Source organism: Tursiops truncatus, chromosome 13 (assembly GCF_011762595.2).
Source record: "Tursiops truncatus isolate mTurTru1 chromosome 13, mTurTru1.mat.Y, whole genome shotgun sequence".
Classification (NCBI taxonomy): domain Eukaryota; kingdom Metazoa; phylum Chordata; class Mammalia; order Artiodactyla; family Delphinidae; genus Tursiops; species Tursiops truncatus.
The window spans coordinates 8,283,393-8,308,023 of record NC_047046.1 but is presented as its reverse complement, the minus strand read 5'-3'; the positions used below and the strand labels follow the sequence as shown (position 1 = coordinate 8,308,023).

The window sequence follows — 24,631 nt, the reverse complement described above, 5'->3', positions numbered from 1 at the left end:
TCAAATTTCATTCACCTCTACCAGATTATTGCTAGCTGGTAAGCCAACATCCTGATGAAATCATTTCCCCATGGGTAAAAGAAAAAAAAAAAGCCAAATCAAGAAAACTCAGAGGAACTGGTACCCACGATGAGAATAGCTTTGCTGCTAAAGGGATTTCTCTGGGTTTAACTTTTTTCTGACAACCAAGGCACAAATATATAAGGAACAAGCCTGCAGGCAAACCTCCACACAGAACCCTCCCTGGATACTTCTTTCCAAAGCTCCAGGGAAGTGGCTGCTTAGATTTCTGCCCAGCAGGCCACGATAAATAAATTATTTTATAGTCAATCTCTTGGTATGATCATTTTGGTCATATTAACTAGCTAACCAAAAGAAAAACCTACTTAATAGAATTCAACTTCTATTAATTACCCCAAAGTCAGAACACATAAAAAAGTTAGTGCCTACTGCTATGGTAAAATACAAAAAATCAGCTCTTATGTCATCTCTGTAATTAATCAGAGAAAATGAATAATTTTATGGTTTTTCTAATAAAAACAATGACCTCAGTAAAAGGCTATAACCTATAAACCTCCTGGCATTTGTACTTTTAGAACCCCAAGATAACAGTGTATTACCAGTTGATGTTGAATATTTTCATGACGTTGCTTAAGAAGTTCTTCTGTCCTCTGCAAGAGACCAAATTCAGCTTTAAATTCAGCTATTATCTGATGCTTCTTTTTGAAAACTGTACTCTTGCTTCGAAGTTTACTGACATATCGTTTGAACTGTAAAAGAACATAACATGTAGTTTAATAAGTAGAAAAGTAGTTGCTAAATATATATAACCTCAGTGTACTAGAAAAATTTTCTTTTCTACCATCCTACATGTGGGTCACAAGTACATAATAATAACTTAGTCTTATTAGAAAAGTTGGAAAGACTAACTGTTCAGTTAAAATATTTTGTGTATGTTTTTATTTTTTGGACCCATTAAACAGTGTAAATCATTATACAAAAGCTATTTATTTTGGGCTTTACAAATAAGGATTAGGAAAACAGAAACTTCAACACTATAAAAAAAGAAGAAGAAGGGACTTCCCTGGTGGTTCGGTGGGTAACACTCCATGCTCCCAGTGCAGGGGGCCGGGGTTCAATCTCTGGCCAGGGAACTAGATCCCACATGCATGCTGCAACTAAGAAGTCTGCATGCCGCAACTAAGATCTGGCGCAGCCAAAATAACTAAATAAATAAATATTAAAAAAGAAGAAGAAGGAAGTAGAAGACCATTTCTGGTTGTGGTCTTATCATGATACCTCTTATGTACTGTACTATTTTGGTGGCACTGGATCTACTGGGGTTAAAATAGCCAACCAGAATAGTCAACACTTGTAGTAACTATTTATCATTTAAGAAAGGTACTGTGACCATATACCCTAAGAAGCATCTGAAGTTCATCCCAAATGTTAAAAAGCTAAAAATATTCCAAATTAGTGGGAACTCATAGTTGCTTAATTCAGCTATTTACCTACTAATGATATTAAAGTTATAACTACTCTAATGGAAAGACTCTGTTATTAAATAATACCAACAAGAGTTTGGAAAAACAAGTGAAGTGGATATTTAAAGGAATTCATTTGACAAGTACTATTTATTAACTATTATGTACTAGGCACTGTGCCAGATGCAGAGAATACAATGCTAAACAAGATGCTCACATGTCCTGCCCTCATCAAGCTTAAGGAATAGTGGGGGAAATAAACACTGAACTGATGTTCACAACCATGGTGAACATTATGAAGCAGTGAAGGGGCCCTGAGAATAAATAACAGGAGTTTAAACTGGGTTGTGATGAAGGTAGGAAATGTGGGGTTGGATTTTAGGGAGGTGGGTTTCGACAAGTTTCTCAAAAATAATTTAAGCCAAGACTGAAGTAGCAGGAATACATTAGAGGAAGGACAAAGAAGCAAGGAAGAGCATTCCAAGTAGAGGAAACAGCAGGTGTAAAGGTCCCAAGGCACTGGCTCATTAAAAGTGTTGCTCAATATGAGAAGCAAATGTGAAAATTTTCTGGTATTTCTGAAACAGAAACATAACACATAAAAAAAATCACTTTCTCTTATGTACCATTAGTACTAAGAATTTTTACTACATAAAATATTTTTTTCTGCTCCAACCTTTTATTAACTACATTATTTTTAAAATGTCCATAGTAAGAATCTGGCTTATTATACTTAAACTCATCACTTCAAAACAAAAGTAAGCCTCCATATTACCTAATATGAGAAAATTCTTTGATAATCTTAGGCTTTTAAATGCCCAATTCTTTACAAGGATAATTGGGGGGGGGTTATAAATAATTTTATAAATAATAAAAGTAATGAATGTATTACTGAAATTTTAGAAAACGGAAAAAATTCACTCAAAGCCACTATCCCAATGCAAGCTCTATTATCATACGGTATTTTACCTCCTAATTTTAAAGGCTAAATCTAAGGTCAGTAATTATAAATTGTAAGGTAGCAAAATAGGAAGGAGAACATTTCTAAAATTTAGGTTTTTTTTTTTTTCTTAAAGACTTGATTGATTCCTGACTATACAAAGTCCTTAAAAATAGTAAGATTAAAAATTCTTCACATAAAAATAACCCTCTAATTCCTAGTTTAGACATCTTTTTGGCCTCTCCCGTTGCGGAGCACAGGCTCCGGACGCGCAGGCTCAGCGGCCATGGCTCACGGGCCCAGCTGCTCCACGGCATGTGGGATCTTCCCGGACCGGGGCACAAACCCACGTGCCCTGCATCGGCAGGCGGACTCTCAACCACTGCGCCACCAGGGAAGCCCTAGACATCTTTTTTAAACGTGACTTAAACTTTGAAAGAAATGAGGAACACATTGTGTTTTAGAGGAAGGAAGTTCAAAATATTTTTCTATTCATGACTGAGTTAGTTTTAATATTAAGGAATCCAGCCCACAAAAAGCAAATTATCAACGGCTGTATTACAGAAACAGTTTAAAAAATTTAGTCATACCAATGTACCTAGAATCTAATTACTTGCAATTTTTCCTTTTAAAGAATAAATGTGTAAGCCTGACATAACCACTGATTCAGAATCCCCAGACTAACTATATGTTCTATTAAAAGTGTCCTGGGCAAAGTGCCCAAAATGAAATCAATCCTGTTCATCTGCTATCCTCTGTATTATCTAGGCCAATCTTCCCCTTCTCTATCTTGCTGTGCTCTGGAACTATTTTTAAAAGCTAAAAGCTATAAATGTTTTTGGTGAAAGAACAAACCTACCGATTACTCAATGTGCTCTATGCTGATTGGTTATTATTTGGCATTCACTGGACAAACTACCTAGGGGAAAGGGAGTCAGGGTCAGATTAATGACAGTTCCATAAAATTAAGCAATAGGTGGCCATCAAAGCACTCTAAGGGTTCCATTACCTTAGACTGAATTAGAGGAATTAGAGGGGAAAAAATGCATTATCCATGATTTTCTTCCATTGGAAGTTTTTTCAAACTATCATTTGGATTTTAGGTTATTTTTGAACTTTCAGATTATTGAAAAAAAAACCATGATAAAAATATTGAAGCTAAATCTTGAGACACATTCTTAATAATTTCTATAGGCCATACTCCCAAAAATGGTCAGAAGGAAATTTTTTTTTTACCTTTAACTTAGTTTTATTTTTTTTATTTTTATTGGGTTTTGATACCTTCTGCCAAACTGCCCTTCAAAGGCTATTTATAGTACTGTTTATAATTGTCAATTTAATAAGCAGAATAGTATCTTATATTTTGTTTGCATTTCTTTATTAGGGAACTTCACTTTTTGCCATGTTAATTGTGCATTTGTGTGGATTTTTTAAAATGATATGCCTGTCTTTGGCTCATTTTTTAATTGGAGCCTTTCTTGTGGATCTGTAATAGTGATTTTCAAACTTTTGGGTCTTAGGAACCTTTTACTAATGATCTCAAAGGGATTTTGTTTATGTACATTGCTGGCATGATAAATCTGAGGGAAAAGAATAGAATACTCATTAGTAAACCAAATCCTACAACACGTAAAAAGGATCATACACCATGATCAAGTTGGATTCATTCCAGGGATGCAAGGATGGTTCAACATATGCAAATCAATCAATGTGATAACACCACATCAACAAAAGAAAAGACAAAAACCACATGCTCATCTAAATAGATGTAGAAAAAGCATCTGATAAAATTCAATATCCATTCATGATAAAAAATTCTCACCAAAGTGGGTATAGAAGGGGACATATCTAATAAACCCATTTATGACAAACCCACATCCAGAAGCTGAAAGACTTCCCACTAAATTCTGGAACAAGTATGCTCACTCTCACCACTTTTATTCAACATAGTATTGGAAGTCTTAGCCACAGCAATCAGACAAGAAAAAGAAATAAAAGGTATCCAAATTGGAAGGGAGGAGGTAAAATTGTCATTATATGTAGGTGACATGATACTCTACATAGAAAACCCTAAAGACTTCACACAAAAATTATTAGAACTCATCAGTGAATTCAGCAAGGTAGCAGAATACAAGATTAATATACAGAAATCTGTTGTATTTCTTTACACTAACAATGAAATATCAGAAAGAGAAAGTAAAAAAAAAAATTCTGTTTAAAATCATGTCAAGGGAATTCCCTGGCAGTCCAGTGGTTAGGACTCCACGCTTTCACTGCCAAGGGGCCAGGTTCAATCCCAGGTCAGGGAACTAAGATCCTACAAGCCATGTGGTACAGCCAAATAAATAAAATAAAATAAATAAGAAAATAAAATTAAATCACATCCAAAAAAAAAAAAAAAAAAAACCTAGGAATAAACCTAACCAAGGAGGTGAAAGACCTATACGCTGAGAACTATAAAACATTGAAAAAGGAAACTGAAGATGATTCCAAAAATCAGAAAGGTATCCCAAGCTCTTGGATTGCAAGAATCAATATTGTTAAAATGGCCATACTACCCAAAGCAATCTACGGATTCAATGCGATCCCTATTAAATTACCCATGACATTTTTCACAGAACTAGAACAAATAATCCTAAAATTTATGTGGAACTACAAAGGATCCAGAATTGCCAAAGCAATCCTAAGGAAAAAGAACTAAACTGGAGGCATAACCCTCCCAGACTACAGACAATACTACAAAGCTACAGTAATCAAAACAGCATGGTATTGGCACAAAAAAAGACATATGGATCAGTAGAACAGAATAGAGAGTCCAGAAATAAATTCACACACCTATGGTCAATTAATCTTTAACAAAGGAGGCAAGAATATACAATGGAGAAGGGACAATCTCTTCAGGAAGTGGTGTTGGGAAAGCTGGAGAGCTGTATTACCCCAGCCCTCACACCATACACAAAAATAAACTCAAAATGGCTTAAAGACTTAAATATAAGACATGACACCGTAAAACTTCTAGAAGAGAACATAGGCAAAACATTCACTGACGTAAACTGTAGCAATGTTTTCTTAGTTCAGTCTCCCAAGGCAAAAGAAGTAAAAGAAACAAATGGGACCTAATCAAACTTATAAGCTTTTGCACAGCAAAAGAAACCATAAACAAAATGAAAAGACAACCTATGGAATGGGAGAAAATATCTGCAAATGATGCAGCTGACAAGGGCTTAATTTCTAAAATATACAAACAGCTCATACAGCTCAATATTAAAAAACACAAAAATCCAATCACAAAATGGGCAGAAGACCTAAATAGACATTTCTCTAAGGAAGACATACAGATGGCCAACAGGCACATGAAAAGATGCTCAATATCGCTAATTATTAGAGAAATGCAAATCAAAACTACAATGAGGTATCACCTCACACCAGTTAGAATGGCCATCATCAAAAAGTCTACAAATAATAAATGCTGGAGAGGGTGTGGAGAAAAGGGAACCCTCCTACACTGTTGGTGGGAATGTAAATTGGTGCAGCCACTATGGAGAACAGTATGGAGGTTCCATAAAAAACTAAAAATAGAGTTACCATATGATCCAGCAATCCCACTCCTGGGTATATATCCAGAGGAAACTCTGATTCAAAAAGACACATGGGGCTTCCCTGGTGGCTCAGTAGTTGAGGGTCCACCTGCCAGTGCAGGGGACACAGGTTCAAGCCCTGGTACGGGAGGATCCCGCATGCCACGGGGCAGCTAGGTCCGTGTGCCACAACTACTGAGCCTGTGCTCTAGAGCCCACAAGCCACAACTGCTGAGCCTGCGCACCTAGAGCCCGTGCTCCGCAACAGGAGAGGCCACCACAGTGAGAGGCCCACACACTGCAACGAAGAGTAGCTCCCTCGCTCACTGCAGCTAGAGGGGGCCCACACACAGCAACGAAGACCCAATGCAGCCAAAAATAAATAAATAAAATTTAACAAAAAGACACATGCACCCCACTGTTCATAGCAGCAGTATTTACAATAGCCAAGACATGGATGCAACCTAAGCGTCCATCAACAGATTAATGGATAAAGAAGATGTGGTATATATACACGATGGAATATTACTCAGCCATAGAATGAAATACTATGAATACCAAAGAATGAAATACTACCATTTGCAGCAACATGGATGGACCTAGAGATTATCATACTAAGTGAAGTAAGTCAGACAGAGAAAGACAAATATCATATGATATCACTTACATGTGGAATCTAAAATATGATACAAATGAACTCATTTACAAACCAGAAACAGACTCGTAGACACAGAAAACAAACTTATGATTACTGAAGGGGAAGGGGGCATGGTAAATTAAGACTATGGAATTAACAGGTACACACCACTATATATAGAAAATAGATAACATGGATTTACTGTATAGCACAGGGAAATGTATTTAATATCTTGTAATAACCTATAATGGAAAAGAATCTGAAAAATATATACATAACTGAATCACTTTGCTGTACAACTGAAACTAACACTGAGACTAACAACTATACTTCAATTTAAAAAAAGAATAGAATATTCAATCATTGGACCCCTTACTTCATAATGCATAAAAATCAATTCCAACTGGATTACAGACTTATATGTGAAAGACAGAATGAAAACTCTAGAATATAGGAAAATATTACTATGATTATTGAGATAGTAAAGGATTTATTAAATAAAACACAAAAAAAGCACAAACTGAAAACAGATGTTGATAAACTTGACTTTGCTAAAATTGAGAACTTTTGTTCATCAAAATATATATTAAGATATTAAGAATATAAGTCACAAGTTGGGAGAATATATTTACAACACATTAATCCAATAAAGAATTTGTATCCAAAAATACATAAATTAAACCTACAAATCAATGAGAGAAAGGCAAATAATCCAACAGAAAAATGGATAAAATACTTGAATAGTCACTTCATAGAAAAGAAAATCCAAAATGGCCAATAAGCATATTAAAAGACGTTTGACCTCATCTGTAATCAAATTAGTAATGCAAATTAAAACCACAATAAGATACCATTGTAATACCCACCCAATTAGCAAAATTAAAAAGTCCTTCAATACTAAGTGTTGTTGAAGATGTGGAGGAAATAGCACACCTATACACCACTGAGAGTGAGGGATACATAATTTAGGACAATAGATTGGAAGACAACTTGGCCTACCTACTAAAGTTGACCTGTGTTCACCCCATGCCCCATCAACTCCACTCCCACAAACAGCAGGGTTTCTCACACTTAGCTATGGTGATGGACCAGTTTTTAAAAATTTCTAACCATTTGTGGACTGGATACTTTTATAAAATAACAAAAATGTCTATACAATATCAAATTACTATAAACGTTTCTAAATGCTTCCTCTTAATTTATATGGTTGTGGCTTAGTAACTTAACAGTTTGTAGACTAGAACTGGTCTTCAGACCACACTTTGAGAAGCACTGTTCCAGGGCAGTTCATCCTGAATGGGGTATGCTCCAGTATATTCATGTGGCACAAATATTATGGGTGTGCCAAGATGTGCAAGATATTATAAAGAACTCCAAAGCCAGTCATCCTCAGCTATAAGCAGCCTTACCCTTTTACCTCAGTATGCTAAACAATAACCATTTTCTTTAAGTGTCATATTGTGAAAAAAGGTAAGAAACGGAACACTACCCTGGAAAAACCCTTGCTCATAGTCACTGGGAGACATACATAAGAATATTGATACCGTTTTACTTTTTTTTCCCATAAATTTATTTATTTTATTTATTTATTTTTGGCTGTGTTGGGTCTTCGTTGCTGCGCACGGGGTTTCTCTAGTTGCAGCAAGCGGGGGCTACTCTTCCTCGCAATGCATGGGCTTCTCATTGCTGTGGCTTCTCTTGTTGCAGAGCACGGGCTCTAGGCACACGGGCTTCAGTGGTTGTGGTGCGTGGGCTCAGTAGTTGGGGCTTGCGGGCTCTAGAGTGCAGGCTCAGTAGTTGTGGTGCATGGGCTTAGCTGCTCCATGGCATGTGGGATCTTCCAGGACCAGGGCTCGAACCCGTGTCCCCTGCATTGGCAGGCAGATTCTTAACCACTGCGCCACCAGGGAAGCCCCCCGTTTTACTTTTTAAACTACGTATTTGTATTAATCTAAACAATTATGATTAAAAGAACAATCCACCCCAAAAAAGCCCATCACCAACAAAAACCTAACAGCTGATAGATTTTATTTTGAATAGACTTAGGGTATTAAAAATTAAATTTACTCATAATTCTGTGTAATAATAACTTATCTGAGCAAAAATTCACAAATTTATAAATTAATCATTAAAGGTCCTAGGAGCAGTACAATAGGGTCACAGAAGCAGTTCAGAGAGTTGTTGAGACCAACGGGCTGTGTTGTCAGAGAAACATGATTTCAAATCCTGACCCCACCACTTAAAGTGACCTTGGGGAGGTTTCTAAATAAGATCTATAAAACGTACTAAAGTTCTATAAAAATTGAATAATGGATAATGATTAATAATATCTGTCATTTTGTTTGAACACAGTTAAAAAGTACCTAGAAAATGAGATAATTTACTGTTCCTTCTAAATACTAAGAAACAAGGAAATGTCAAGTAATTAGAACAAACAGAAGAGTAAAGGTCTAGGGGTGACACAATGCTCTTTAGAACTAAAACAGAACAATCACTACTGCAAGAAACTACAAATCTACATACTCTGAGTACAACTATGTAAAATGTTTGTATGTATGTCTATGAACCAAGATTGGGAGAGAATGAAGAAATAAAAATAGCTGTTGTGTTGGGCAGGTAGGGTTATGAGTGAATTCTTTGAGATTTATTTCTTAAATATTTAAGTTAAAAAAATATTTTAAAGGAACTCTGGCATAGGAAATAAGCAATAAATCCTTGGAATATTAAGGAAAAAGTTTTCAATAGTGCACTATAGCAGGCCAATCAAGCAAAGATTGCCATTGTGCAGGAAGGCCCATTATAGCAGTTATTACTAATCATTTGGTCCAATACACATTTGTAATCTAAATTTGTCATTTATGAAAGAGCAGCCATCATTTTAGATGCTGAGATCAGTAAGATTAATGTTTTAATTACTTCTGACTTCAGAACCGATTTTACAGACTCAGCTCCTCTGTGATCAAAATGGTATTTGACAGATCTTCTTTCTCCTTTACCCATTTAATATGTTTTAGAACCTTTAATAGTAATGATCTAGGCAAGCTTTTTAAAAGGACAAGGCAGCTTATTTCCCTAAGTATGTAACCATTTACAAATGCTTTTCAAGCTTATCTTGAACTCAAAAGTATTACTGGATTCCAGACATCATTCTGGATATTTATGTGGAAACAAGAATCTCTGCTCCTGTTGCAAATTTCCAACTCAATATCTGGTGTGAAACTATTTTCACAGTAATTAGCTGTGAAGACCTTATACAATAAGTACTTTATATTGTCCAGAACCACAAAGAACCATTTTTTAGAAATACTATTCCCCCTTTTACAGGGAAGAAACCTATAGAGAAATTAATACAACTCATCAAAGTTCAGAAAGTTAGAAAAACTGGAATAGAATGAATACTTCTGTCCTCAAATCCTGTTAGTCCACTATTCATGCTATTTTCCACTTATTAACTAAATCACATCTTTGTCAGGTATTTCATCAAATGATTTTTAAGCACAGAAAACTACAGAAATAGGCCCAAGAGAGTTAGGTATGAAATGGATAACACCAACTGTTCAAGAGTAGAACGAATATGCCCAAATGGCCATAATTTTTTTTGCCCATTTGTCAGTGTTCCTATTTTGTCTGAATTCAGACTTGCAGAAAACCTGAAAAGGCCATCTTTTAAGTCATGCTTCATGTCATAAATCATTTGGACTCCCTGAAGTCTCGTCTCAGAGTTGCTATTTGCTTTAAGGCGTGAAAAAATGTTTTAAAGCAACTTTTGTGTTCTGCTAAAATGTTAGTCTTTTCAAATCACCCATCATAACAAGTGCAATATATATAGACATACAAATACTACTCAAACCTTTTTCCAACCTGTTAGTACTATGTTTTCAACTTTAAATTAGAAAATCTCACCAAGCCAAGCATAAACAATGCAATTACCCACATATGGTAGTGGATAGTTAACTGCTGATTCTCTTGAGAGAGTCTATAATAAGCAATATGATATATGCTAGTAGAAATCTGTCTTAATAGAAACTTGTGGTACAGGAACATCCATCTGGGAAACACAGGTAATCATACCATCCAAGGTCTCCCTGCTTCTGTTATAAATCAAATCACCACCACACAGCTGTTACTATATCTCGAATGGAGATTTCAACTGCTGTCCAAGCAGTTAACTCTCAAAAAAAATTTCTATGAAAAGTTTTCACGTTTTGAGTTAACATTGTGGGATTGCCTAAACTGCATATATAACACCCTACTTCTATTACAGTGAATTGGGCCAAATTTATTTGATTCTGTTTTGTTCCATCTCCTGGGAAATTTTAGGGGCCTTAGGTCCTGCTATGAACTCTAAAGAGTGTAATGTGATTTGAAAGGCTCTAAAAATATCACAGGTTTGCCTGGGCTCACTTAGAAGGGTGGATGATTCAATTACAAGTGTCAAAATTTGATTCCTAATTTTTCAGAATCTGACAGCTGCAGCTAATCTTGCCAGGATCCCTTATCTTCATTGTGCTTCTCTTTGAAGTATTTAAAGAAGATTTCATAATCTTTGCAATTTAGCTCTAGGATTTCTGTCAGTAGCTGTAGAATGAATTGGTTGGCTCTTTCTTAAGCTGCTTATTCATATTATTTGATCAAGCACATTGTAAAAGTAGCCATTAACTGCAAAACAGCTGAGCTTCTTGTAAGGTTTGGGAAGAAAACATAACGAACTTTAAACCCGTACACCATAAACCAGGAGTGACCTTTCAATGCATGAAATGACAATGGAACCTTAACCAAAGGTTCATTTGTTGCTATAAAAAATTTCAGACTCAAAAGGCACGCATTCATTTCAATCACAGTTCTGAGAAGGGTACTAGCATGACATCATTGGGGCTAATTTTTTGTTTTGCTTTTCAAATAATTAATGCAGAGATTCAGAGGTACCAAGGTGATGAAAACGGTAAAGACCAGTAGCTATTCAGCACTACTACAAGAAGTAGAGCTTCTATTCTTTGCTCTTCCATAAGTGAGACAAAATCATTAGGCTCAGATTGTTGCCTATGAATGGGTAAAAATCATATTTACCATGTGCTGTGTTTTGTCACACAGAGGGTTTTCTTCCCTTTTTTCCCCCAGATTTATTGAGATAGAATTAACATACAATAAACTGCATGTATTTAAAGTACAAATTGTTGCTGTTGTTCCATGCTATGATAGCTTCATATTTTGGGACAGAATTTTAATATTAAGTGACCTTATTTTTCCATAATTTGAAGTGTTATAAAAATGTTTACATAGAAATATCTTGCTTTATGCAGGATTCAGTGTGAGAGGAGATAGAAAAACAGTGTTATAGCATAGTATAATAGTTAATGTTCATAATTATGACTCTGAGTTGTCAATAAAAGGTTGCTGTGATCAGTATGATTTTAAGATAACAGAAAGAGCTGAAGTAGCATGTCTCCCACGAATCACACCATGTTACTATTTTCCCAGCTCACACCCCATAACCCTGAAATGTATTCCCATACCACTCTGTTAATGTGTGTTCTAACATACAGCTCACTTAAGATCACTTGTTAAATTTCTGACTCCCCTAAGAAACCATTAAGCTCTGTGATGGCAGGACCATATCTCTTTCTCACCACCATTTACTTAATAGTTGGCATGTAAAAGACACTTGGTAAATGTGTAGAAAACCTGAATAGAACTGTATAATCTAATCTAGATACATAATTTTTCATTAGAAAATTGATAACATTTAAAATGTCTTGGTACTTCAGTTGATAAGGAAAAATTATTTATATGTAAGTCTTCCTCCTAACCATAATTGTTTATTTTATTGTATAAAGTTATTTTTAAATACCTAATCAGAAACATAAATTTGCCATGTAATACAGTAGCCCCCACTTATCATAGCATGGAACAACAGAAACAACTTGTACTTTAAATATATGCAGTTTATTGTATGTTAATTATATCTCAATAAGACTGTTTGGAAAAAACAGGGAAGAAAACCCTCTGTGTGACAAAACACAGCGTATACAAAGCTAAGAGACAAATGACAGATTAGAAGAAAACAATTACCCAGATTAATCCAGAATATAGGTAAAAATATGAGAAACAGATAAGGAAAAACATTCAATTAGTACAAAAATGTGAGCGTACTTTGTGCCACTGAACTGTACAGTTAAATATGGTTAAAATAGTATGTTTTATATTATGTGACTTGTACCACAAAAAAAATTAAAAAAAAGAAAATACATTCAATCCATTAGAAAAAAATGAAGAAAGACAATAAAAGGGCAAACGACAGAAGAAATACAAGTGACCAAACATGTATGTGGACAGATGTTCAATCTTAATCAAGAAAAATGAAAATTAAAATGAAATACTGTCAGAATGATAAAAAAATAAAGGACTGAGGATCAAGTGCTGTTTTAAATAACAGAGGAAACAGATGCTCTTGTATGCCCTTGGATGGAATAAAGAAATTGTACATACATTCTATAGAACACAATGTAGCAATTAAAAATTTTAAAGTACATGATAATAATTATTATTATAACTGTAGGTAGCATTTATGAAGTGCTTCCTATAAGCCAGCCACTGTTGTATACTGCTAAGTTGTATTAACTCATTTAGCCCTCACAACCACCATATGAGGTGAGTACTGTTATTATCTCCACTTTATAGATAAGGAAACTGAGGCACAGAGCAGTTAGGTAACTGCTGTAATTAACTGTTAGGTTGAACATCTAATAGGTGGCAGAGGTGAGATCTGCACATAGGTGTTCTGGCTTCAGAGCTGATCCTCTTAACCTCTAGAGAATAGCCTCTTCATTTACTGACATGGAAAAATCTCTAAGACGTGTTATTAAAAGCAAGTTGCACAATACACACGGTATAATACCATTCATATTTTTTAAAACTCACAAAACGGTATTATCTGTATCTGTATCTATCTCCAGAGAAAGGACTGAAAGGGTTTACAAAACTGGTGGCAGCGGTTTCTCTTTGGAAAAGGGTCTAAGGGACTGGGAATGGGGATAGGAGGTAATCAATAGGGACTTTTGTTTTATGTGTATTGTTTGCTTTTCAGACCATGAAAATGTATTCAGATATTACTTGCATAATGTGATTTTTAAAATATTATTCTATTTTATTTTATTATTATTATTTTTTATACCCTGGAATAAATCCTACTTGATCATGGTGTGTGATTCTTTTAATGTATTGTTGAATTCAGTTTGATTTGGGGATGGAAAAAGGTATTCCATGCAAATGGAAACAAAAAGTAAGCTGAGGTAGTAATATTAATATCAGACGCAATAGATTTTAAAACAAAGACTATAGCAAGAGATGAAGAAGGACATTACATAATAGTAAAGGGATCAATCCAACAAGGAGATATAACAATCATAGATGCATTCAAGATAGGAGCACCTAAATACACAAAGCTAATATTAACAAACATAAAGGGAGAAACTGACAGTAACACAATAACAGTAGGGGACTTTAATACCCACCTACATCAATAGACAGTTCATCTAGACAGAAAATCAATAAGGAAACACTGGCCTTAATGACACATTAGACCAGATGAATTTAATAGATCCAGAAAGAACATTCCATCCAAAAACAATAATAATACTAATCCATCTGTATCAGGGGTCCCCAAGACCATCCCCAGGTTCAATGATTTGCTAGGAGAACTCACAGGACTCAGCATAAAGTCATATTCTTGGCTATGTTTTATTACAGTGAAAAGGTACAAAGCAAAACCAGCAAAAGGAAAAGGCACATGGGGTGAAGTCAGGAGGAAACCAGGGGCAAGCTTCCAAGAGTCTTCTCCCTTAATTCCTCCAACAGCGAGTTGTAACAATACGTGTGAAAGGCTGCCAACCAGGGAAGCTCATTAGAGACTCAGCGCCCAGGGTTTTTACTAGGGGCTGGTCACGTAGGCATACTCTGCCTAGCCCATACCAAAATTCCAGACTCCAAGAAGGAAAGCAGGTGTTCAACATAAACCACACTCTGTACATACAGTTTAGGCACGTGAGCCATTCTTATCAAGGAATGGTGGGAATTCTAAAATCCAAGCTCCCAGATGCCAGCCAAGGGCCAATCCTGCAAGCAAGTTTTTCTAAGAATAGCAGTTTCAGGCTTGCTATGTTAACTCTTTTCTGCACACCATCCTTTCCATAATCCTTGTGATATTAAAATGCAGTTCTATTATGTCTTTCTTTAGTGTTTTGTTCTCAGCTAATTCATAATTAATTCTTTCTGTGAATGTTTCCAGACTTTTCATTTGTTTTAGTCACCTTCATCTAGACTCTGGCTTGACTATGTCTTTCTTAAAACATGAAGCCAAAAATGTAAAATAATATTCCAGGCATAATTTCACATAAATGGGATATTATATTTTTATTAATAGAGTATAATTTAAAAAAAAATTTTTTTTTTTTGGCCAAGCCATGCAGCTTATGGGATTTTAGTTCCCCGACCAGGGATTGAACCCTGGGCCCCGGCAGTGAGAGCGTCAAGTCCTAACCACTGGAGTGCCATGGAATTCCCAACATTTTGTTTTTTAAAGCTGCATTATTATTGGATGATTTCTGAGCAGCAGATAAAACTCAGATTCTATGACATTATTATTTATAATCCCATTAATGACACTTTGTTTGCTTAAGCACAATGTTTTTAACTACCAAGATGATTTTGAATCACAATTCTATCATCTCAGATTGACTATTCCTTCTAGCTTCCTGTCATGTCATGTGAAAATTATTAAGGGTTCTGGAGCCAGACTACTGCAATTCACATCATGGTACCACTAATTACTAGCAATGTGACCTTGGATAAGTTAGCATAAGTCCTCTGTGTGCCGTAGTTTCCTTATTTGTAAAAACTAGTAATAATAATCATATCTATCTCATATACCTCAATGAAATAAATGAGATAATGTACATAATAAACCTATTATGCTATCTGGCACGTTGTAATTACATAATAAACATTACTTATTATAATTAATCTAAGTTATTGATAAGAATAATAAATAGGTCAGGATCAAAGTTCCATAGCATTTTGGGGTGATTCCTCTCAGAGATGAAGGCAGTCAAAATTCTTTGAGAATATCAATTCCATGAGACTTATACTTTATTATGTATTTAAATCCAATATAGAAAACTTCATGATATAAAGGAGAGTTAGATATTATTATAAATTTTCAGTTATGTCAGAAACTGTAGTCTCTAAACTTAACCTTTTTATCACCTAGCAAACACTTGTTTGAAGAGAAAGAAATCAAGATAGACTAGACTGGCAAGAAAATCTCCATCACTAAGAAGATAATTTCAACTGTTTGAGAAATTCCTACCTATGTCAGAAGTCTGGCAGAATAAGATTTTGCTGTGCTTATTCCTGTATATTGACTACAAGGCAATACAATGAAAATACAGTGTTAAAGTGATAACCAAAGTATAAGAAAAGCAAGAAGTATTTTTAGACTCTTCATCTTTTTTAATAAGAAAAATCAAGGGAACACAAATGAAAACATCTAGTAAGAACAAATGCCCGTAGCACTTGTCATGTGCAATCAGAAGAGCTAAAATTCTTAGACGAAATATAACATCTGGAATATTGACTTTAATGGCAGTAGGAAGCATCAAAATGTACTTCAAAATGCACACCTCTAAAGAGAAAATGACAAAGGAATATAAATTACTATATGTATAGTATTTGTTACATTTATCCTTACACAGTCACATTCCTAAATTTTTCCAAGAAAAGATTAATCAAACATCTACATATGGATAATCAAGGAATGAAGTTTCTAGCAAGTTTCTAGCAGGCTTTTGTTTCCAGTTAATGACTGTCTACAATGTGGTCCTATTTAGAGTCAAATATGAATCTTAAAATTAACTCATTCTAATAGTGTCTTGAAGAATAGCTCAGCATTCACTTAGGAGCACAGCTGCTGAGGCATTCAGATTTGGATTCAAATCCTTGCTCTGCAACTCACTGTGTGACTTCAGGCAAGTTACTTAAATTTCTCTAAGCCTATTTCCTCAATAATAAAATGGAGATAATATTTACCTCATAGGCTTTTTGAGAGGATGAATTAGCATATGTTGTATGTGTGTTTTATTGTAGTTAAATATACTTAATGTAAAACTTACCATTTTAACTATTTTTAAGTGTACAGTTCTGTGGCATTAAATGCATTCACAGCACCAGCAACTTGTGCAACCAGCACCAAGGATATGTTTTTGTTTTTATTTTATTTTATTTATTTTATTTTTATTTTTTTTGCAGTACGCGGGCCTCTCACTGTTGTGGCCTCTCCCGCTGCGGAGCACAGGCTCCAGACGCACAGGCCCCGGACACGCAGGCTCAGCCGCCATGGCTCACGGGCCTAGACACTCCGCGGCATGTGGGATCTTCCCGGCCCGGGGCACGAACCCGCGTCCCCTGCATCAGCAGGTGGACTCTCAACCACTGCGCCACCAAGGAAGCCCTGTTTTTATTTTTATTTTTTAGGTAAGAAGCAGATTTACTTAGAAACACACTCCAGAGTGTGGGTCATCTCAGAAGGTGAGAAAGGCCAAGGATATGGGTTTTTAAAAAAATAAATTTATTTATCGTATTTATTTATTTTTGGCTGCGTTGGGTCTTCGTTGCTGTGTGCGGGCTTTCTCTAGTTGTGGTGAGCGGGGGCTACTCTTTGTTGCGGTGTGCGGGCTTCTCATTGCGGTGGCTTCTCTTGTTGCAGAGCATGGGCACTAGGCGTGTGGGCTCAGTAGTTGTGGCTAACAGGCTCTAGAGCGCAGCCTCAGTAGTTGCAGCGCACGGGCTTAGGTGCTCCACGGCATGTGGGATCTTCCTGGACCAGGGCTCGAACCCGTGTCCCCTGCATTGGCAGGCAGATTCTTAACCACTGCGCCACCAGGGAAGCCCCAAGGATATGTTTTTAAAGTGCTCAAGATTGAGCACACAGGTATTGCTTGGTGAACGGCAGCTAAAATGACTCAGTGCTATCTCATCACATCTTGAATCTGTGCAATTTATTTTATCTCTATTTCATATTTATTTCTACTGAATTGCTCCCAATCTGGAAAATACTAATATCAATTTTTAAGCTGTAAACTGTATTACTTACTTTCAAATTCTTCATCCAGGTAAATAAATACATAAAAATATTAAGAGCTAATACTTATTGAGCACTTAGTATGTGCCTGGTGCTATTCTAAGCACTTAACAGGTATTAACTCATTTAATCCACACAATAATAATTCTAGGCGGTATATACTAATAACTGTCACATTTTACATGTGAATACAAAGAGGTTAAGGAACCTGGCCAAAGTCACCCAGCTAACTGGCTGACAAAGCCAGGATCTGCACTCAAACCAAGTTCTAGAGACCATGCTCTTAGTTATTCCACTATCCTGCTTCTCCCACATGCAGTAACATGGGGCCCACAGGAATGATTACTTTCAGATGCCAGATGTTATATGTTGACTTAACCTCTGAATTTCTCAGAAGCTTGGACATCCATTATTTCATGTGTTCTTCCTAACGACAATGAAGAGCAACTTCTCCCATTTTACAGATGGAGAAGTCATTTTCCTTAAGGTCAATAGGAACATGTGAGAGAGACCTGGATCCTGCTTGGCCACTTATTAGTTGTGTAAATCTTTACTTTTCCTGAGTTTCAACTAATTGTAAAATGGAAATAACAATAATATCTCTTATAAGAAGAAGAGAATATATGTTTGCCAATCATCTAGCAGAGAGCCTTATATAAAAATTGCTCAATAAAGGTTACCCCTCCCTTTCCTCATTCTCCTATTTGTGACTCCGGGCATAATATTCTTTTCAAACACCGTGCTACCATTTCTTGATACCCTCTCACCAACTGCATTAACAGATTGGTGGTAAAGAACATGATTTTTTGGTAATTACCATGTGATACCAAATGAAACCTTAGTGAAGTCCAGCTATATTATATAATTTTAAGTATAACAAACTTTCTCCCTTTTGTCCATATGGTCTACCACTTTATCAGAGTAGAAAACAAAATTGGTCTACCAAGATTTGTTCTTTATAAAATTGGGCTTAATGTTCCCCAATACCTTCTGTTCTTTTAGGTGACCGCCAAATGATTTACTTGATTTGTTCTAGTTTCTGACCAAACATTGTTTAAAAATTAAGTTGACCTCATCATATCCAAAGTTATCTTTTTCCCCTTTAAAAAAATGTGTCTTTTTCTGTCATCAGATACTTTTCCTATTCACCATAATTTGTCAAAGATAAAAGCTAATAGCTTGGCACTAGGTTCTTTTCCATCACATTTGCAGAGAGAGGATATCTAATACTGAATTATAAGCAATATTCATGCCAAATATGGCCATAGCAATTGGTATTTCTGGTCAAATGGGCAGCATTTTCCTAAGAAAAAATTAAAATGCTAGGAGATAGCATGTTCTCTTACAAAACGAAACTGCTGCATAATTAATATTTTTTTCCTGGATAGCAAGGATATCACAAAGCACACTCTGTTGGCTTCCAAGTATCATTTAAAATACTCCCATGTCTTAAAGCAATCTGGAAGTGGATGTTAAAAGCCAAAGGAATTTTTTTTTGTACTGCAGGTTCTTATTAGTTATCTATTTTATACATATTCGTGTATATATGTCAATCCCAATCTCCCAATTCATCCCACCACCACCACCCACCACGCCCTCCCCCGCCACTTTCCCCCCTTGGTGTCCATACGTTTGTTCTCTACATCTGTGTCTCAATTTCTGCCCTGCAAACCGGTTCATCTGTACCATTTTTCTAAGTTCCACATATATGCGTTAATATACAATATTTGTTTTTCTCCTTCTGACTTACTTCACTCTGTATGACAGTCTCTAGATCCACCCAGGTCTCTACAAATGACCCAATTTCGTTCCTTTCTATGAAAGCCAAAGGAATTTTTCAATCAAGTGTTGACTTCTGAATTCTACTACCTTCCCAATAAGCTAGAAGGCATACTGGGAGGCTACAATCAGAAGCACCAGAGAAAAGTGGTGCTGTGGAAACAATTCATTTGTGTTTGGCATAGTTAAGGTTCATTGCCAATTTGTAACGGTATGAATTCAATAACTTTCCAAAGCCAAAAATGAAGTTTGGACCTGAGCAGCTTTTCAAAGTAGCTTTTGCTGAGGGCTAGTACTTAATATAAAATAAAAAAGCTGTTAGAGGTGGTAAAGTGAGGCAATGTTTAAGAATTAAAATATGACCTATTGGGCTTCCCTGGTGGCGCAATGGTTGAGAGTCCACCTGCCGATGCAGGGGACGCGGGTTCGTGCCCCGGTCCGGGAGGATCCCACGTGCCACGGAGCGGCTGGGCCCGTGGGCCATGGCCGCTGGGGCTGTGCGTCCAGAGTCTGTGCTCCGCAACGGGAGAGGCCGCAGCAGTGAGAAGCCCGTGTACCGCAAAATAAATAAATAAATAAAATAAAATAAAATAAAATAGAATATGACCTAGCACTTGATTTGCTAAAAAAAAAAAAGCACTGAGTTAAAGGCAAGATATTTTGCTTCAGTCATTCACTCTTTCTTGAGCTAAGAAAGAGCGAAAGAGCCCCTTTATGAAAAGGAGATGGGGATTATATTTTGTCTATAAATGACAATATTACTTGTCCTACTAATCTCATGAGTCTGACAGAAGGATAAGTGAAATAAGAGCTGTTAAAGCATTGTTCAAAATGTAAAGTAGATAGCAATGTAAGACATAATTATATTTTTAAAATTTGTAAGCATTTACAACAAAGTCATTTTATGGTGCCAGTCCCACTGGCCAACTACACATTACTGATAAAGTAACTTAGTGATACTTTCTCAGCCCTTTATGGAATTATATTTATCAAAAAATATGAATATTTGTCTTATCTGTCAGTTTCTACTCATTTGGTTTCACCTTTATAACTTAATACTTATAATAAATAAACCCAATATAAATCCACCTAATTAAAAAGTGAAAATTTGGAACATTATCTCATAAAAATCACTAAAATCTCCATCATTATATATCAAGAATATCTCAATATTACTGCAAAGAGCTTTCAGTTTTAAATAAATAGGCTTCATAAAATAAATTAACTTCTAATTATTGACAGTCAAAATAAAAAGTAAAAAAAATTAATGGTTTCAAACAAAAACAACACTCCTATCCTTGTCCCATTAGACACCTCAACTTACTTCATCTCCCTTCAAAACTTCGGTGCCATCAAATTCACGGGTCTGATTTGTCTTCGCTGACACTTCTCTCTCAAGGTTGGCTAACTTCTCCTTTGCCTCCTGAAGTTCCTCAGCTTTGGCTTCTTTTTTACGAGAAATGATGGATGCCTAATTGAGCATTAAATATGAGTGTAAAATAAGATATACAATCAACTTTCTATTATCTTGTGAAATTAAGTATTTTTTAGATTTTACTGAGCTAAATTTTCAATATCAGGTTGACTTCTCCTGACAATAATACCCCTTGCCCTACTACCTACTATCACCAGTTATATATTTAGTATGAGTATGCATTGTGTGTATATATATATATATATATATATATATATATATATATATAAAAAATACATTTATATTCTTTTTTGGCTGCACTGTGCGGCCTACAGGATCTTAGTGTCCCCAACAGGGATCGAACCTGGGCACCCGTGGTGAAAGCGCCGAGTCCTACGACTGGACCACCGGGGAATTCCCTGCAACGTATATTAAATAGCAACCTAAAAACATTATGGAAGACAAAAGCCCTGAAAATATAGGACGTATCAGCAGAGAAACAGAAATGCGATAGTAATAAAAATATTAAAATCTTGTTAAGTAACACTCAAATGCTAATGAAAGTACCTTCTAGGTAAGTACAGAAGCTAACACTAGGTCTACTGTTTTTCTGCATGGTCGGTTTCCTTTCATTGGAAGAAAACAAGAATGCTTTATTCTCAAAACTACAACACAGGTCTTCTTATCTAAATTCATATCCATACTTTTAAAATAAAATGTTAAAACATTTATTATGTTTGGGGCAATCTAATAAATAAAATGCAGGTTCAAAATCAAACATCTGACTCACCAGAATTATGCAAACGTTTACACAATCCAGATGGCTGCTCTTAGCCATAATGGCAGCATTTTATATTAGTTAGCAACTCACGGGGGATTTCCTTAAATGAACCATGGCTGTACTGGTTTAAGAAAAACATTAGCTAAACTGTCTTCTCAAGTGAAATAGTACAAATATTTTCTTCAAACAAATTTGACAAGAAGGGGGAAATCTTTAGTCTAAACCCTTTAAAAAACTCTATTGTCCTCCCTGTTTAAAAAATGAAAAAAGACAGATGATGAAGGAATGTTTCCCTCTATAGAACTGTTTCAGCCAAAAAAAAAGAGAAGTAATGATTAGAGTACCAGAATTGTATAGGAATTGATGGTATGCTTCCTCAACATGATAAAATAAATAAATATAAACCTCAGCCCAAACCAGGATCTTATTTAATAGAGACATATGAGCATATATCCCGCCAAAGTCTGAAACAAGGTAAAAATGCCCAGCATCTCCACTACAATTTAATACTGTGCTGAAGGTATTTGCACACACCATTAGACAAGGGAAAGCAATTAGAAGCACAAGAATCTGAAAGGAAAAATTGGAATTTTCACAGTATATGATTATGTACCTAAAAAATCAAAAGAATCTACAGGAAATAAATCAATAGCTTTCATAGACAAATCAGTCAGAAAACATTTGGAAAGAAAAGCCCTCATTTATAAAAGCAAAAACCAAAATTAAATATGTAAGCATAAGTTTAACAAGAGAAGTTCCAAAATTTTATGAGGAAAACTATTCAACACTCCTGAAAGATACAAAAATAAACTTGAACAAATGGAGAGACATACCATGTTCTTAGATAGGAAGACTCAATATTGTAAAGATGTAAGTTCTAAGGTAATTGATAAATACAAGGCAACCCTAATAATTTTAAAAGTATGATTTTTTTCTAGAGATAGACAAATTGATAATAAAAGTTATTTGGAAGAACATACAAATAAGAATTGTAAGGGATTTCCCTGGTGGCGCCGTGGTTAAGAATCCGCCTGCCAATGCAGGGGACACAGGTTCAAGCCCTGGTCCGGGAAGATCCCACATTCTGCGGAGCAACTAAGCCTGTGCACCACAACTACTGAGCCTGCGCTCTAGAGCCTGCAAGCCACAACTACTGAGCCCATATGCCACAACTACTGAAGCCCACACGCCTAGAGCCCGTGCTCCGCAACAAGAGAAGCCACCACAATGAGAAGCCCACGCACCGCAACGAAGAGTAGCCCCCGCTCACTGCAACCAGAGAAAGCCTGTGTGCAGCAACGAAGACCCAATGCAGCCAAAAATAAATAAATTTATTTAAAAAAAAAGAATTGTAAGGAAACCCTAAAAAAGTAAAACAACTGGGGATGAAAATGGCTACTTTTATTAGATATTAGAACTTGATGATAAAGTTTCTATAATTAAAACAGTTAATATGGGTACATAAGCAGACAGGTCAACAGAACAACAGAAAATCTAGAAATAGATCCAATAGCATTTAAAAAATTTAAATAAAACAAAGGAGGACTCTCAAATCCATAGGGGAAAAATGGACTTTTTACCAACTGGTATTGGAACAACTGGATAATTGGACAGCATATACAATAAATACCATACACCAAAGAAAAATTCTAAACAGATCAAAGATTTAATTACAAAAATTAAATCACAGAATTCCAAAAAGGAAACTTGAGTAAATTTCTCTATAACTTTCAAGAGGGAAAAACATTCCTAAATATGACTTGAAACCTGAAATGATAAGTGAAAAAATTAATAAATTTGATTTCCTAAAAATGAAGAACTTTCCCATGGCAAAATAATACCATAAACAAAGTAAAAAGGCAAGTACCAAACTGGGGAAAATGTTACACTTATAAGCTAGATAAAGAGTAAATATTCCTGATATGTAAAGAGTTTCTAAAACTAGAAAAAAAAGGCCTACAGCCCTATAGAAAAATAGGTATAGATAGGAAGGGATAATTCACAGAAAAAGAATTAAAATGACTGTTACTCATGTGAAAAGATGCTCAACCTTGTTTATGGTAAGATAAAAAAAATTAAAACTATCATAAGATACCATTTCTCATCTACAAGGATGGCAAAAATCTTAAAGTTTGACAACATACTCTATCGGTGAGGCTGTAAGGAAACAGGTGCTTTCATACACTGCAGATAGGAATGTAAAATGCTAAAACCCCCATGAGGAGGAATTAGGCAATACTTAGCAAACTTACATCTACATTTATCGTTTGATGTAGCAATCTCACTTCTGAGACTATATCCCAAAGATACGCTGGCAAAAAATTGCAAAGACATAAACAAAAAGCTATTTATTTAAGTACGATTTGTAATAGCACAAAAATGGCAACAACCCAAATGTCCATTAATGGGGATTGGTTGAATAAACTGTGGTATAACCACTCAGTGCAGTATGTCTGTGAACAGGAATAAGCATATCCACTAGGACGGCTATAATAAAAAAGACAGATAATAACAAGTGTTGCTAAGAATGTGGTGAAATCAGAACCTTCATACACTGTTGGTGGGAATGTAAAAGGGTACAGCTGTTTTGGAAAGCAGTCTGGCATTTCCTTAAAATGTAAAACACAGAATTATCATAGGAACCAACAACTGCACTCCTAGGAGTATACTCAAGAGAAATGAAAACTTATTTTGAAACAAAAACTTGTACAAGAATGCTCCTACCAGCATTATTCATAATAGCCAAAAAAGTAGAGACAACCCAAATGCTCATCAACTGGTGAATAGAAAAACAAAACGTGATATATCCATACAATGGGATATTATTCAGTAACAAAAAGGAATAAAGTATGTACAGATACATGCTACATCATGGATGAATTTT

General features: G+C 35.5%; 1 protein-coding gene across 7 annotated transcripts in view; it reads right to left on the bottom strand.

Annotated features, from left to right (window-relative positions):
• The window catches only part of IFT81 (intraflagellar transport 81), a 144,476-nt gene that overhangs the window by 34,752 nt on the left and 85,093 nt on the right, over positions 1–24,631 (bottom strand). For 6 of the 7 annotated variants that reach the window (XM_073790065.1, XM_073790066.1, XM_073790067.1 and 3 more), the window contains 2 exons: positions 20,877–21,023; positions 621–770 (listed from right to left, as the gene is read on the bottom strand). In XM_073790065.1, the coding sequence (XP_073646166.1) occupies positions 621–770; positions 20,877–21,023 (297 nt within the window). The remainder of the gene's footprint in view (positions 1–620; positions 771–20,876; positions 21,024–24,631) is intronic. The other variant, XM_073790069.1, reaches the window with a different exon arrangement.